The following is a 15,955-nucleotide window of genomic DNA, read 5'->3' as shown; positions in this document are numbered from 1 at the left end:
TGATTCCGTATATTATTTCACTATTATTATACAATGCAGAAAATAGTAAATAAGAATTTGTTCTTAACTGACTTGCATAGTTAAATAAAAGGTTACACACACACAAAAAGTATTTTGTTGGCATTTACAAATGTCCCCATTACCAGTAAAACATAATCAAAAACGATTTATTTCACTTACTTGCTGTGCTGTTTCATTGTTCATTTCTTCAATCATTTCATTCTCAACCAGGATTTCTATGGAGCACCGTTTGGGTCTTTGCATGTCAAAAAAGATACACTACCGTTCTGGAGCATCAGCTTTTGTGGGTTTGATTACAGGCTCTAAATGGCCAGAAACAAAGAACTTTCTTCTGAAACTCGTCACTCTATTCTTGTTCTGAGAAATGAAGGCTAATTCCATGTGAGAAATTGCCAAGAAACTGAAGATCGGGTACAACGCTGTGTACTACTCCGGTCATAGAACCGTGCAAACGGGCGCTAAACAGAATAGAAAGAGGAGTGGGAGGCCCCGGCGGACAACTGAGCAAGAGGACAAGTACATTAGAGTGTTTAGTTTGTGAAACAGACGCCTCACGAGACCTTAACTGGCAGCTTCATTAAATAGTAACAGCAAAACACCAGTCTCAATATCAACAGTGAAGAGGCGACTCTGGGATGCTGGACTTCTAGGCAGAGTTCCTCGGTCCAGTGTTAGTGTTCTTTTGCCCATCTTAATCTTTTATTTTTATTGGCCAGTCTGAGATATGGCTTTTCTTTGCAACTCTGCCAAAAGGCCAGCATCCCGGAGTTGCCTCTTCACTGTTGACGTTGAGACTGTTGTTTTGCGGGTACTATTTAATGAATCTGCCAGTTGGGGGATGAATACTTTTGCAAGGCACTGTATGTCACAATGATTCATCGATACGTATGCTATGATGCTGGTAAAGTTGTCTCGCGCACCTACAGTGCTGGTCATTAAAAAAAGCTAGCTAGCTCATGGATGCAAACAATGTTCTTCCCCAAAAACATAGCAAAACGACAATCTGTTTCAGTTAGCTAGGTGTCATCATCTAAAATAACCCTAATTTATAAGACGGTTCTTATTTGATGAATGGTGGTCGGACACATCTGTGTGAAGCTAGCCACAATAAGGATTAGCCACAAGAGTGGACTTTGTGGTTAGTCTTCAAAATAAAATGATGGCATAATTCCACTATTTGTATTCATTTGCATCACTGTCAATGACATACTTTTATTTTGAAGGCAAACAGCAAATTCCACTATTGTGCCTAATCCTTATTGTGGCTAGCTTCACAACACATAACCCTGTCCGGTCGAGCGTCACTAGCCAAATGAAGCTAACTCGCTGCTTATAACGTTAGCTTTGGGCAACTGGGTTAAGTAGCTGGCTAGCTATTTAATTTCATGAACTGAAGTTCAAGTTCAATAGGCGAACAACAAGTGGCAACCTAGCAAATACTTACTCACAATGATTCCTAAATCATTGCTAAGAATAATGGAAATGACTGCAGTTTCTATTGGTCATTGTTTTCAGGCGGGATGTATTGGTGCTAGCTAGGTACCAAGCTAAAGCTAGCTACCCCAGAAGTTGCGGTCGAACAAATGATGTTTTATTACCAACGCGGTATTGAAAACACATTGTTCGTGGCCGGTGTTTACAGACTTTTTTGTACAACTTTGACAGTGCTACTGTACCTTTTTTGACACGCAAAGACCCAAACGGCGTTCCATAGTATGTATGTCATGAAGCTAATAGCAGTGACGCTATTACTGTGTAAATCCGGTAAGGAAACATCTGAAAAAAAGCACACTTGGTAGTGTGTACCGGTGCTCGACCAGTCGACCAGAATAGGCCAATATCACGCACGACAGAGAATGGTTGATTGTCAAGGGCAATCTTGGCTTTAATGGACTTTGCCTTTGAGTTGTCTCGCAGAAATGTCCTTACTCTTTCAAACGACTGCTCGACTTGTTGACTACTCGATCCACAAATGAGACATTGTAGGCTAGGTTAGGGATGCTGTGTTGCACGTGCAGCGCACAATTGTACATGGCGTCATCACGTCATGTACCTACGTTACATAGGTATGCACGGCAGCTTTGACATCAGTTTTTAACATCGCTGTTAAACTAGACTTCGGGCTGATACCGATGTTGGCATCTTTAGCTAATATCGGCCGATTCCGATATATCGTGCATCCCTAATTGTAACGCATTTAAATCTGTGTTGCTGGTATGTCTTATTCCTTCAGCTCGGCTGCATTGCTAAGAACATTCTAGAAAAACTTCCTCCACAGGTTCTTAACAATTCCAGCTCTATTCAGCCTTGTTTTGTACCAACCTTGCGGTGAAATAGCATGAAACAAATGGCTCAATGTGCCTCTCGCATTCTAATGACCCTTCAGATAGAGACAGAGAGACCCCTCTGGAAGCATTCAGTCCTCACTATGGCCCACCACCACCAACAGACAATCATGGTGACACCACCCAAACACTGCCATGTACCCCAACATAAAAGGACAACTCCGGCAGCCTCCACATGACCCGACTCCTAATTAGGCAGGATTGTATTGTCAGTGATACCGCAGCTTGGCAGAAGCCTCTAAAACATGTGCTTGGCCTTTAGAGTCCCTGATGAGCTGTCTGAGACCAGAGCATGATGCATTCCCTTTCCACTGCACAGTGCCATACTCTCTCCAAACAGAGTGGGGCTTTTTTGTTGTTTGTTATTTAGCAGACCGTCTTATCCAGAGCGATTTATAGGAGTGAGTGCATACTTTTTTAAAACTGGTCCCCCATGGCAATTGAACCCACAACTCTGGCATTGCAAGCACCATGCTCTACCCAACTGAGCCACACGGAACATTTTGGGACAATGTACTAATGAAACAGATCCCAAAAGATTGTTTTTGAGTGGAATTTGAAGAAAAATCATCAGGCTGCTGGGGAGATCCAGCTCAGTCTTGTGACTTCAGCATAGCACCTTCAGCAGAGAGAGAGGAACAGCAGAGAAACATTGGATCTAGTTACAGACAAAGGAAAACCCAAAATGGCTTAGCACGAGTACAAATCTTCCCAGGCAGACATATCTTCTGCATTTCTAGACTCGCAGCCAACCACAGACCTTCCCCCTTGGCCACGTTATCTAAATAGAGTGTAGAGAAAAGCAGAAACAGTCCCTTGAGAAAGCGTCCGGAAAGTGGGCAGAGTGGGAATCTGTGCAAATCGTTTTCCATATCTTTCCTAAAATCACCTCAAGACAAATACCTGCAGAGAAATCAATGAGTCATCAGGGCCAGAGAGCATCCCCATGTCAACTCCGTTCACTGTTTGCCTTCCTCATCCAGGCGTCTTCCCAGGTGACTGACACTTTTACTAGATACATGATAAATAAAAATGGGGATAACGCCTACAGTCTCTGCTAATAGGTGTTCCTGTGTGTGTGTGTGTGTGTGTGTGTGTGTGTGTGTGTGTGTGTGTGTGTGTGTGTGTGTGTGTGTGTGTGTGTGTGTGTGTGTGTGTGTGTGTGTGTGTGTGTGTGTGTGTGTGTGTGTGTGTGTGTGTGTGTGTGTGTGTGTGTGTGTGTGTGTGTGTGTTTTCACCTGTCTGCGTCAAACAATCCATTCTGTATCGAACCTGATGATGCACTGATATCATCAGGTTCGAAAAATGTATTCAAAAAATAACATGCAAATGAATCTGCAGTCGTCCCAATGAGTTGGCTCTTACTTCCTTGTGTTGACGAATACGGAGAAAGGCTGAAAATAACGTCAGGCTAGGCAGCAGTGAAGCAGTGAAAAGCACAAAGAGTGCTGAGAGAGTACATGAAAGGACTAATGCAGGGGGAGAGAGAGAACGAGAAAGAAAAAGCATTTTGTGGAGTGGGCAGAATTCAAGGCTTTGACAAGGAATAGAACTGACTCCGGAACATTCTTTGGTGATTGCAAAAAAACGTGCCCATTGGCATTGAACAACAACGAGGGCCCAGAGTAGACCTTGTCTAAAGGACTTAACTCTCTCTTCCCTCGGTGGTTGAAGACGAGGGCTTTCGAGGACCGAGACAGTCAGTCCTTTATCGCAGGAACACACCACTTTCTTCCATGAAGTTAGAAAGGTTTAACTTAGGCTACTTATACCTAGTTTCTAGTGGGGCAGAAGCAGCAACAGTCAAATGCAGCGAGTAGGAGATGTCACTGGGCTCCGTCAGGTTCCATATCAGTCAAACCGAAGACATAGAGCTACAATATCATCCCAAGATATGTCCAGCAAAAGGAGAGAGAGAGAGTCATCTTCAATTTGATTTCTCTCTGTGCAAGTCAAGGTTGGGAATCCACAATTATACCAATATTTTCTCAGTATTTTTATGATTCTATTTGAGAGATGTAACCTACCATTCTAATACGCATGTTGGAAGGAACTCAAAGTGTGGAAACCGGTTTTCAAGGTAACAGCCTTGACTGAGGATTGTAAGAGTTACCTGCATTGCATCATGGCACGCCGTATTTCAACAGAGTGAATCTGGTATGTTTCGAGTGGGAGGAAATACTATGAGATGGGTTGGTATTCTTAGTTGTAATCATGTGCAGACACAGGACAAGCCAACACTAGTTTGAACAAAATTGTACAAATCCCAGCTGAAGACACCATCTAGCCAATACAAAGTTATCTTACAAAACAAGGTAATAAAGTGTTGTATCCAGGCCCTTCACCACCTGTGCATTAGACAGTCAGCAGAGAAATGGTCTCTTATTAGAACAGCAAGAAAGCCTAAGGGCGGGGTGTGAGAAGGACATTTATGGCGCAGGGCGGCAGCAGGGGTCAGAGGGTTGCTGTGAGTAAAGCCAGTCAAGCTCCCAAGTCAGAAACCAGCTTCAGCCCCCAAGCTCCAGTCACGCAACCAACACCTAAGCCTGCCAAGCAAAAGGTTCACTGTTGAACTAGGTCAGTGGCGGGGGGGGGGGTGTGATTCTACCTACTGTTCACCTGCGACGCTGGGTGCCATCATGGTGAACCAGCCATTGTTGTTGCCAAACCGCCTGAACAGGGATAATGGAAATGTACAGGTTTTGAGCAGCCTGGCTGGCTGGATGCCACTGTCAGGGAATCAGAGAGTTTAGGGAGGCACTAGAGAACCAGGCCACCAATCAGATCCCTCCCCTGCTCCTGTAGTTTAACTAGCCAACACACCGTGTGGTGGAACACTGTGTTGCCTTGTTGACGCGGGAGGGCGCTGTGCTGGTCACTGAACACCGTTACCAGTAGACTGCTAGCCTCTCGCATCCCTGTACTGTTGAGCGGAGCCCTATTCTTCTCTGTGAGTGGAATGTTTTTTTTACACATGTGTGTGGGTAGTGGCTTGCAAAAAACAGTTTTATACTGTGTAACATTTACACCTTCCCCGGCAGTAGCAGCCCTCAGCAACATGTTTACTACCTACCTACCAGGGTTTCCATGAGGAAAATGTGACTGGGAAAATGTGTATTTATTTATTTCATTTGATACATTTACCAGATCCATATTCATTGGGTGTATAACCCATTAGGGAATCCACCCACCGTGCTCAGAATGACACAAATCACATTTTGATTATGGTAATACATCTTAACAGAACATATAAAATGTCATTTTCAAACATTTGCCAAAATGTAATTTGCAGGAAAACACCATTTTAAACAGCGCACCTGGGAAAACACTATTCTAAACAGCACAACTGATAGCAGTTCCAGAAGTGACAGGAAAATCTCTGTTAGAAACTTAGAAAGAGGGGGAATCTAAAGATGCAACAACTGGGATGGGTTGCTAACACGACTAGAATTGTGCCTTTGGCTTCTGGACGACGAAAGAAGGTTCATATGAAAACCAATAGAACAGGAGAGAAATGGCATGGCGTTGGGTCCAATAGGGAAGTAAATGGAAATGCATTTGCCAAAATGATATATTTACACCTGCCTAAACAGAAACAAATTAAATCATTAAAAATACTTCACCAGAAAGCATGACTTAGCCACAGAGGAATCAAGGATCATTAGCTCCTATTAAAAAAAATAGCTGTGGATTGTTTCAAATCACAAGCTCGTAGGCCTATGCCTATTCGGGAATAAGCCTAGCTGATTATTGAGTTGCGGCTGTCAGTGAAAAGCATCTGAAATATGTGTGAAGATAATGTGTCTTGAGTGAAATTTAAAATGTTGAGGCAAGAAAAGGGGAGGGACCACAACACAGGTGAAGCTTTGAAAGTGTGTGCCAAGCGTCCATGAAAAGGTCACCATCACGGTTAAAGTGTTCTACTCATAACTCCGAGGTTAAGTTAACAGTCAGATCATGATGATAGTGATGGCCTGCACTCATGACGTTACAAGGGTCAGATCAATTGTCCGGTCCATTTCCACAGGGCAGGTTCATGTTTACCCTTTCATAACTGGTTACCACATCACAGAGCAGTGAGGATCAGATAGGCCACTCTGGATAGTGCAGATGGGAGATCATATAGAAAGACAACCAGGCAGTAACTCTTACTCTATCTTGTGTTCAGGTTGCAGTAAGGAGAGTAGTTGTAAGGAGTCGTAATCCCCCAGAGAGCTTGATGATGATTCGACGGCATCATGACTTCACACGGTCAGGTCATCTAACCTGACATGCTGACAACACATCATGCAGATGCAGAACTGTGCCACTGCCATGGCAGCTATTTATAAACTGCACCTTCCTTTAGGCAGCGGAAATACAAGGAATCATGCTGATAAGAATAGTAATACCCTAGCCTTTAAAGAAATGCAGGATTTCTGTTCACTTCGTTTACTGTCAGCCGGTCCTAGGCTCTGTATGCCTGGCTGTGTCATTAGTAGTGATTGATGCAGGTACATATCGCAATATTATTTTGGCCAATATTATAGCGATACTTTGACTCAAAGTATTGATTTGTAAGATTTTTTAATTAAAAAAAATAAAAATGTGTTAGCTTGCGCTAGTCGGCTGTACATGCACCCGTTTTTCAACCTATAGCTTGTTCTCCATCTTTTAAATAGTGAGCCGTCATGTTTTCAGCGCTTCTATTCCATGACTGACAAAAACTACTTTTGCTTTCTCTTGTCTCTCTGCAGCAGTCAAATGGTGAGCAATAGGTTTGGAACATCAAATCGCAATAGAAATCGCAGCATCAAATCACAATACATAGAGAGTCGTGAGAATCGCAATACATATCGTATCGGCACCTAGGTATTGTGATAATATCATATCGTGAGGTCCCTGGCAATTCCCTGCCCTAGTCATTAGCGACCAGTTTTTTTAAGAACAGTGTTATAGCCATGAGCTGTGTGTTCAACTGCCAACAGAGGAACAGTACATGAGAGATGTCCGACACAAGGTTATTGGGCATGTGATATACATCACTAATATCCAGCCTGTATAATAAATAACCGAGTAGGCTATAGCTGCAGGTCAAGCACTACATACCGCCTGTGCCTTACCACATAGTTGACATAATAACAGATTAGGCAGTTACTGTCAGCCGGTGAGTTCTAAACTTGTTAAACTAAAGAACAGGAAGTCAACATCCATTCCTGCTCTGAGCATGAACAATACACACCACTACTTAATGAGCAGGTTATGAAATTGAGTTGAGCTGCCATCCATAACCCAGCCGGTGTTAGGAGGTAAGCCCTTGCCAGTCTGAGCTTGCCCTCCCCAGTCCCATGTGCTGAGTTACCATGGCAGGGCTGGTACACGGCAAAACCGTACAGTACTGCCCTATCAGGACCTTGGAATTTTCCTTTAACCTTTCCGTGGTTTACAATCACACCCGAGAGAGAGAGCGAGACAGAGAGAGAGCGAGAGAGAAAGAGAGACAGAGAGAGAGAGAGCGAGACAGAGAGAGAGCGAGAGAGAAAGAGAGACAGAGAGAGAGAGAGCGAGACAGAGAGAGAGCGAGAGAGAAAGAGAGACAGAGACAGAGAGAGAGCAAGAGAGAGAGCAAGAGAGAGCAAGAGAGAGAGCGCAAGAGAGAGAGAGCAAGAGAGAGAGCAAGAGAGAGAGAGCGGGAGAGAGAGAGAGAAGCCCACATCTCAGTGATGTCGTCGCTGAACGCTTTCTGACCCTGGCCACGTCCTCTGGCTACTCAGGCCACCAGGCTATTTAGAGTGCACATGACTTTACTACAAAGAGTGGAGGTCATTTAGTATGAGACAGGCTTCCGCCTTAACCGGTTGGTCCACCAACAGTGAGGGTTTGTTGTGGAAAAGTCATGCATTTATCACCCAGATCATCAGATGGATGGGCTTTAGGGATAAATAAATAACAACAACAGAATCACATGTAAAGTGCTGCCTCGGACATTATTAATTGGGTGGTTCAAGCCCTGAATGCTGATTGGCTGAAAGCCGTATGACAAAAAAACATGTATTTGTACTGCTTTAATTACGTTGGTAACAAATAACAGCAATAAAACACCTAGGATGTTTGTGGTAAGCCGCGTTGCGTCGTACCCTAAGAACAACCCCTAGACGTGGCATATTGGCCATGTACCACACCCTCTCGTGCCTTATTGCTTAATTCTATTCAATTAATCTATTCATATCTACATCTAATGGTTCTCCTGACACACTCTGAATTAGTGAGCAATGCCGATCAGACTGGCTATTTAAACCTCAGGGTTTAAGTATCTCAATCCATATTCCACACGCACGCACTGGCGCATACGCACACTCTCCACGTCTTTGACAGAAGAGGAGTCTGTACTCTATTGCCCTAGCACGCACTGTATATGATCATGCAAGACCACTCTTTGGGATGTGAAGTGTTATCTGCTAGAGAATGTGTTCATTTACCATGGCTCAGGGCTGATGAAGACTTGGACCGTTGCCCACTCAACCTGACCAGACTTGAATTTACAACTGAACTAACTGCAACCCTCTCGCTCTCTCATTAATCGCTGTTTTACAAACTTCTACTACAAAGTGTCCAGAAAAGATGGTAGGGGAAACGGTGCCATTGTAGGGGAATCCGCCCCACGGCCGTTGTTATTATTATTGTTTGTTGATGAAGCGGAGGTAAAGAGCATCACATAACATGGTAAAAGTATATATTACTCTGTTCTATCGCCTGTACAATGAAAAAAATCAAACTTATTTGTTTTTTTTGCAGTAACTCCTTTCTTGTTGTACTGTCGCAAACAGACGTGGCAGTTTGACCATTACGGATTCCAGCTTTAAATCATCTAAATGATTATGAACGTTCATCTTGTGTTTTTTCAGGAAAGAAATCTTCAGGCCCATTTAGTCTTAACACAATACCCCGAGTGTACAAAATACTAGGAACAACTTCCTAATATTGAGTTTGCACCCCCTTTTGCCGTTAGAACAGCCTCAATTCATCGGGGCATGGAGAAAACAAGGTGTCCAAAGCATTCCACTGGGATGCTGGCCCAATGCTTCCAAAAGTTGTGTCAAGTTGGCCGGATGTTCTTTGGGTGGTGGACCATTCTTGATACAAAAGGGAAACTGTTAAGTGTGAAAACCCCAGCAGCGTTGCAGTTCTTGACACACTCAAACCGTGTGCCTAGGACCTACTACCATGCCCTGTTCCAAAGGAACTTACATCTTTTGTCTTGCCCAATCACCCTCTGTATGGCACACATACACAATCCATGTCTCAACTGTCTCAATTATTCTTTGACCTGTCTCCTCCCCTTCATCTACAATGATTGATGTCACCCTTTCAATCCACTTCAATAAGGGACCATAACTTTCACCTAGATTCACCTGGTCAGTTTGTTCAGGTGTTCCTAATGTTTTATACACACCATAAAAAACAAACTTCAAAAACTAACGTGCAAGCCTGTTGACCCTACATTCACACAATCTGTCTCCTAATCCATCAACAATAGGCTACCTGCAGATCCATTGTTTGCCCGTGGCTGTGGTACAGTACAATGACCTGGAGGATGCTGACTACGGCCAAATGCCTGATTGCACATTTAAATAGTAAAGCAGGTGGTGGTGAATATCATCAGGGGACGGGCACACCTGGCAACCCAGTTCCAACTTCTCTTTGCATAAGTCAGCCTCATCAGACAGTCTGCTGCTGTCCTGGCCTCTGCAGCATATGATGACCTGTCTCAACAGTCATCTGCTTTAGTGGCCAGGAAAAACAAACACACACGGCAGACTACAAAGTGAAGCAGCTGCCTGTGCTCCTAAAGTTTCCAGAGTAAATTTGCACATCCCAAATGGCCCCCTATTCCCTATATAGAGCACTACTTTTGACCAGAGCCTATGGGTGCTGAATCTGCGTTTCGACCTTTCTCAGCTCTAACATGTCATTTATTCCCATAAGGCATAATGTTAAAGCCCTTGATGTATTTCCCCAAGCAAGGTACAGAATATGAAACAGCCTCATGATGGTGTTGTCAATATCATTCGAGTTGTTGTGATGAATACAAAACACTTGGATATTAATTAATTAAGGACATAACTCAATCTTAAAGGCAAGACAGTATGGCTTGACTATACATAACCCATTCTTTCATAATATCATATTTCTAGACGAGTTTAGAAACCACGGCTAATTTCAAAAAGAAAATGCAAAAAGATACGACATTGCATGTTGGCACAGCAAAAGATGAGTCATAGGACAAGAGATAATAAAAACACAATAAAAAGCAAAAACATTTTCTCCTTATTGACTTAGAAGTACACAGCCCGAATATGTAGACAACCAACTGCGTGATGTAGTCAGTGTGTGCCTCGCGAGTCCATGCAAAGGCTAACCTTTGATGCCAGTTGTGCAATCAGCCGAAGAGTATTAGTCTGCATCAATTATTGATATCTAATCACCTGTTTCATAGTTGCTGCAGCAAATTGGCTCAAATTAAGATCCTGCGTCTGTACTTTTGAGCAGAGCTCATCAGGGCAAAGGTAGTGCACTATGAAAGGGAATAGGGTGACATTTGGGAAGCACATAGAGGCTCAGAGCGAAGGGGAGGGGAGCGGTACAGTGATCCGTGACAGTGCATCCTCAGGCCTCCCTGAGGAGAAGCCTCAGAGCTTTAAAGCCTCAGCCGGATGATGGATCTCTGGGGCTTTGGGAGAGGAAGCAACCATTCACATCCTCAGTGACAAACCACACAGCCAGGCAGTGACACACGCAAAACCTCCCAGTAACACTTCTGGGAGACTAGACTCCTTAAACCTCATTTGATTTGATAATTTTGAGTGATGAACAAATTGAAACATGAAAATATTGAATATGTTCCAAATGGATATGGGAAATTAACATTAAAGGGTGGGTGGTATCTTTCAGGATGACCCTCATATGATAATGTGAGCAAATTTGAAAATATAGGGTAAATGCTACTCTGAGATCAACATTATGTTAACTTTAGCTCCACCAATTGGTCAAAACTGGTTGAATCAATGTTGTTTCCACGTCATTTTAATTAACAACAACAAAAATGTATAATCGATGACTTTGAATCATGGTGAAAAACTGATTGGGTTTGCAGAAACTCATCAAGGTAAGGAACTTCCATCTCTTTTTCACTCAACGTTGAACATAAATCCAATGACAAGGTGCATTTTTTTGTTGATTTCACGTTTTACTCACATTAGGTTGACAACTCAAACAAATGTAAATTAAAACCAGACATCGAAATTATGTCTGTGCCCAGTGGGTTGTATATTATGATAATCCACTCAAATCCATTTAAAAACATAAAAGAGGTAAAGAAAGAAGCACCCTTATCGGTGATAAGAATCATCTCTGTAACAGTTTCATTGATTGGTTTCCCAGATTAGCACCATTTCAAATAGGGCTAAAAGATACAGTAATGTCACAGTGAACATCCAAACACATAAGCTACTGTCTGACACTACTCTTCAAAGTGTCCTGTGGATCGTGCCCAGTTTAAACCAGCATCGAACCCCCCTGAGCAAAAATAAAGGCCAGTCTTATCCATCATCTTCAGTCAATCAGTACACAGCATAGCCAAAGCTAATTTAATTTATTCCATCTGAGAGACAGGGAGGGGTACGGTAGGAAGTCCTCATTTCATAGACATAGCCTAACGTATTTGCTCTAGTTACAGAATAGGTCTGCACTTCAGGGCTGACAGGTGACTCAGCCCATATCACGGAAGCTGAACACATAACACTGCAGTATTCCATCACGACAGGACAGCTCTGTGTAATAATACACAGCATTTCATTGCAGAGAGACTGCTGAGCAAAGCGAAGACTGCCTGGTGCAGTGGGCTATATTGTTTCTCTGTCTGACTAAATCTGGGAACATAAGACTTCCGTTTCGAAGCTGATATGACCATAATACATTTGACGACTAAGCCAGGAGTCCTTTTGGACAACAACTCTCTCAGCAACCAGAATCAAAGGAACCACTGACTGGCAGCTGTTAAAACCACATTCTGTATGATGTAGGCTATGATGAAACAAACTACATAAATTAATTTGCTATGTATGCATCTCATTAATATTAGGGGAAGAACATAACTGGGCTACATAATAGCACAGGCTTTTAAATATTTACATCAAAATGGATAATTACATTTGATGACGCATTTCCAAAAAATGTAATAAAAATGGATTGAGATGGATCTGCAAATACTATAGGACATAAGATCCAGCATGATCAACTTCTAAACTAGAACTATGTGGTTCAGGCAGGGTTGTGTGTAAGTAGGCCGGATCTTTAGATCCTCTTGACTGGACAAGACTTGGGAAGGTGTTAATTACCAGTTGTAAAGTCGTAAAAACCAGTTGGATGCATTCACGTGCTTTGAACTTGTTGAGTAAGGCTGATTGGCCAATTGCCAACAAGTTGCTTCCACCGTAAACTAAAAGTACAGCTAACATGCTTGTAAACAAATTATATTGTTTAAAAAATTATAGTAGATTAATAGATTGCTTCTAATAAATAATGTTTAGTTGTTTCCATTTAACCATAGAAAATGATGTTATCAAGGTAATTTCCTTAGTAGGTGACGGCAGAGGTCATCATGTGGGATAAAGCAGACCTCACTGATGATAAACGAGTTTCCCACTTATTACCAGTTGGAGGGGCGTTCAAGATATTTTCCCCAGTCGTATGTGGTAGATACCACCTCCCACATCGTTGTGAACGCAGCATTAGTCGTGATCAAGGCTGCTTAGAAGCAGCAGCAGTGGCGGCAGTAGCAGTCACATGATGCAACCAAAAGAAGGGAGTGTAGCTGTCGCTCATGCACGTCACTGGAACCGCCTCCGTACTACTACGCATAACTGCAGAAAGCACATGACTGCAGCAACTACGTGTTCTATAATTCTGGTCACGAGAATCGAGTACTATTACAATGACCATATAGCACTGTCAACCCGACTAAATGAACATTCAACAGTATGTAACACCGCAACGAATCTAATTATACAATGCTAATATCACTAATGCGAATCAGATCCAGAATGTTTCACCCTAATTATTTTGTTACACTAGGACAGACACTTTTGGGAACTACCGGTAACAAGGTTTTGTAACAATAGCTCGGTGCTTACGCAAACGATTAGCTACGAATACATAATCGCATTAATTTTTCACAGACGGGCACAATATTACGCATTTGTCAATCTCATCGTCATTCTTGCAGCACCTGAAACTCCAAGGACGTCGACTATCATTCTCGTTGCATTGAAGTTGCTAAACTTTGAACCGTGAGAGGCGTAATATACAGAAACAGCAGCCTACGGGTCTAGTTGAAATATCTTTCGATTTCAGATGGCTGGTGATGGTAAAACAGTAGGCTAGTCAACACAAGCAAATTGCATTGTTTTGCAATAACAGAAACATGAATCAAAACAACCTTGCTTCGTCCCGTAACGACCCATTGCTTATAGATTGTTGGCTATTAACGTAGATAGGATGGGGGGAAATTGCATTGTAGTAATAATATAATATTTCTAGATAACATTAGTCAAACCTTTGTATAAAAATATTGCCAACATATCAGTATTTTACAGTTATTTCAATATCAAATGTTTAAAGAGCCACAAGTCACATTCATGCAATTAGTACTAACGTTAGTCTCTGATTTGGCACGACTGACATTAGTAAAACAATTGTAAGAAGTAGTAAAAGTAGAGTAAACGTTTTAAAAGCGACATATACATTGTTATGTCGCTGTTAAAACCAAAATCATATAGCACAAACAAAACTATTCAACTAAATGTTTTTTGACGTCCTATCACCACGTTGTATGCGCTAATGACATTTCCTTAAAACTCCACGTGAAGCCCAGGCGTCAAGGTTTGAAGACGCCGGTTAGCTATCGAGAGCGGTGATGCTTACAGCCAGAGCACACATGAAGATGAAATTACGCATGCTTCTGTGAATAACATGCAAACATGAAACCCCGTCAATGTAGACCTGACCCTGCACATGTAGAATATGAACATCCCTTACCTGGCTCCCGGAGTTTTCTGTCAGGTAATTGAAGACAAAGGAAGTGAGCTCCTCATCTAACAGTGAAGCGCAGTCCGCCATTTTCTAGAGAATGAGAGCGGAGAAGTCAGAGAGCGGAGTATACAGGCAAAGACTGTATGTAGTACAGTGTGATTACAGGTCTGTTCACATGCAGTTGCAGCTAGTCGCCGGTTGAGGGCGTTGTTATAGACTGCATAGACTGAATACAGATATACTATTACCGAGCCTCGTAAGTAATGATGTCATAACACTGTTTGAATAAGCAAATTAGATACATTTACCCACGAAAGGTGCAAATCAATCGATATGTAGGCATATTGACCTTGACATAAGTAATGCTTGGAAAAACAACATTGATATGAGCTAAATATTAATTTCTGCCAGGCTAGAATGGACACTGCGTGTGGTGACTAGGATGATGACTCAGACACGCAAAGCAACTAATCTGTTTACAAAACAAGCCTAACAATTTAAAGTACTGCATATCTATAACTCATATTTGAACATACTTTTTCATTTTCATTTCGTTCTATTTTGACACACTCCTGTAATCCATAAAGTGCACAGAATTCAGGGCATTTGCCACCACTCCAACAGTGTGCCTTTTCTAAAATGGGGTTTACAAAATCTAAATGTAATAAATGGACATTTGTCATTCCTTGCTATTATGCCTACAATATCCCTATTGACAGCAGGTGAGGATATATGGTTTGCTCATTTGGCCCACCTTTGCCCCTCCTGATTGCATAACAGTTGGATCATGTTTCAGGGACAAGTGTAAGCTCGGCTACTACATTGTGGTTCCTCCATCTACTCCCCAATGCCCCACTTCATGTATTTACCATGCACAACTCAACACAGGCAGCTAGTGATGCTTATTGTTGACTTAGCTATCTTATGAAGGTTATGAATTGTACAATTGCCCTAGCAAGGTTTACACATGATTAGCTAACTCATTGGTTTGCTCACCACACACAAATGCGCACAAACACAGTCCTTTATGCTTTTGTATGCAGCCGATGCCAGCATGTCACACCACTGGACAGTAAGGGCTTTGAACATGACAAGGCCAGGGACAATTGCTGTTACGTCTTCACTCTGTTATGCCACTGTCTAAGAAATCATATACTGGTACTCTCATTCCTATTTTTTAGGTCCCGTAACCCTTTTCTATGACGTGTCTTCATCATGTCGTGTTGGACATTTGGTTTAAATTAATTAATCTAAGGATGTTCCAAAAATAACCCACATAGGCTGGCATTAATGTTCGCCTGTAATCTTCCTGTCATCTTGGCCAAGTCTTCCAGCAATACAGATGAATGTGGGCCAAGCATGTTGCACAGTATATCAAAGAAGCATAATGCATTTGTCATTTCATTAGAATTTGATTGGTTCTAATATTCTCTTTTTGATTGACAGTGTGATTGATGCTCTGTATGTACATTTTAGGTTCTTGAGATGAATGGCTGGTGGTTGGTTGTGTCTTGAACTCG

At 42.3% G+C, this 15,955-nt stretch overlaps 1 protein-coding gene across 1 annotated transcript in view; it reads right to left on the bottom strand.

Moving 5' to 3' along the window:
• The window catches only part of LOC123993224 (peroxisome proliferator-activated receptor gamma coactivator 1-alpha-like), a 65,047-nt gene extending 50,491 nt beyond the window's left edge, over window positions 1–14,556 (bottom strand). Inside the window, exon 1 of the mRNA XM_046295131.1 lies at window positions 14,442–14,556. Coding sequence (XP_046151087.1) covers window positions 14,442–14,522 — 81 coding nt within the window. The 5' untranslated portion in view covers window positions 14,523–14,556. The remainder of the gene's footprint in view (window positions 1–14,441) is intronic.
• Between the last annotated feature and the right edge of the window lie 1,399 nt (window positions 14,557–15,955).

This window comes from Oncorhynchus gorbuscha, linkage group LG13 (genome assembly GCF_021184085.1).
Source record: "Oncorhynchus gorbuscha isolate QuinsamMale2020 ecotype Even-year linkage group LG13, OgorEven_v1.0, whole genome shotgun sequence".
NCBI lineage: Eukaryota > Metazoa > Chordata > Actinopteri > Salmoniformes > Salmonidae > Oncorhynchus > Oncorhynchus gorbuscha.
The sequence above is the reverse complement of the archived record's forward strand: the minus strand, read 5'-3'. Positions and strand labels throughout refer to the sequence as shown.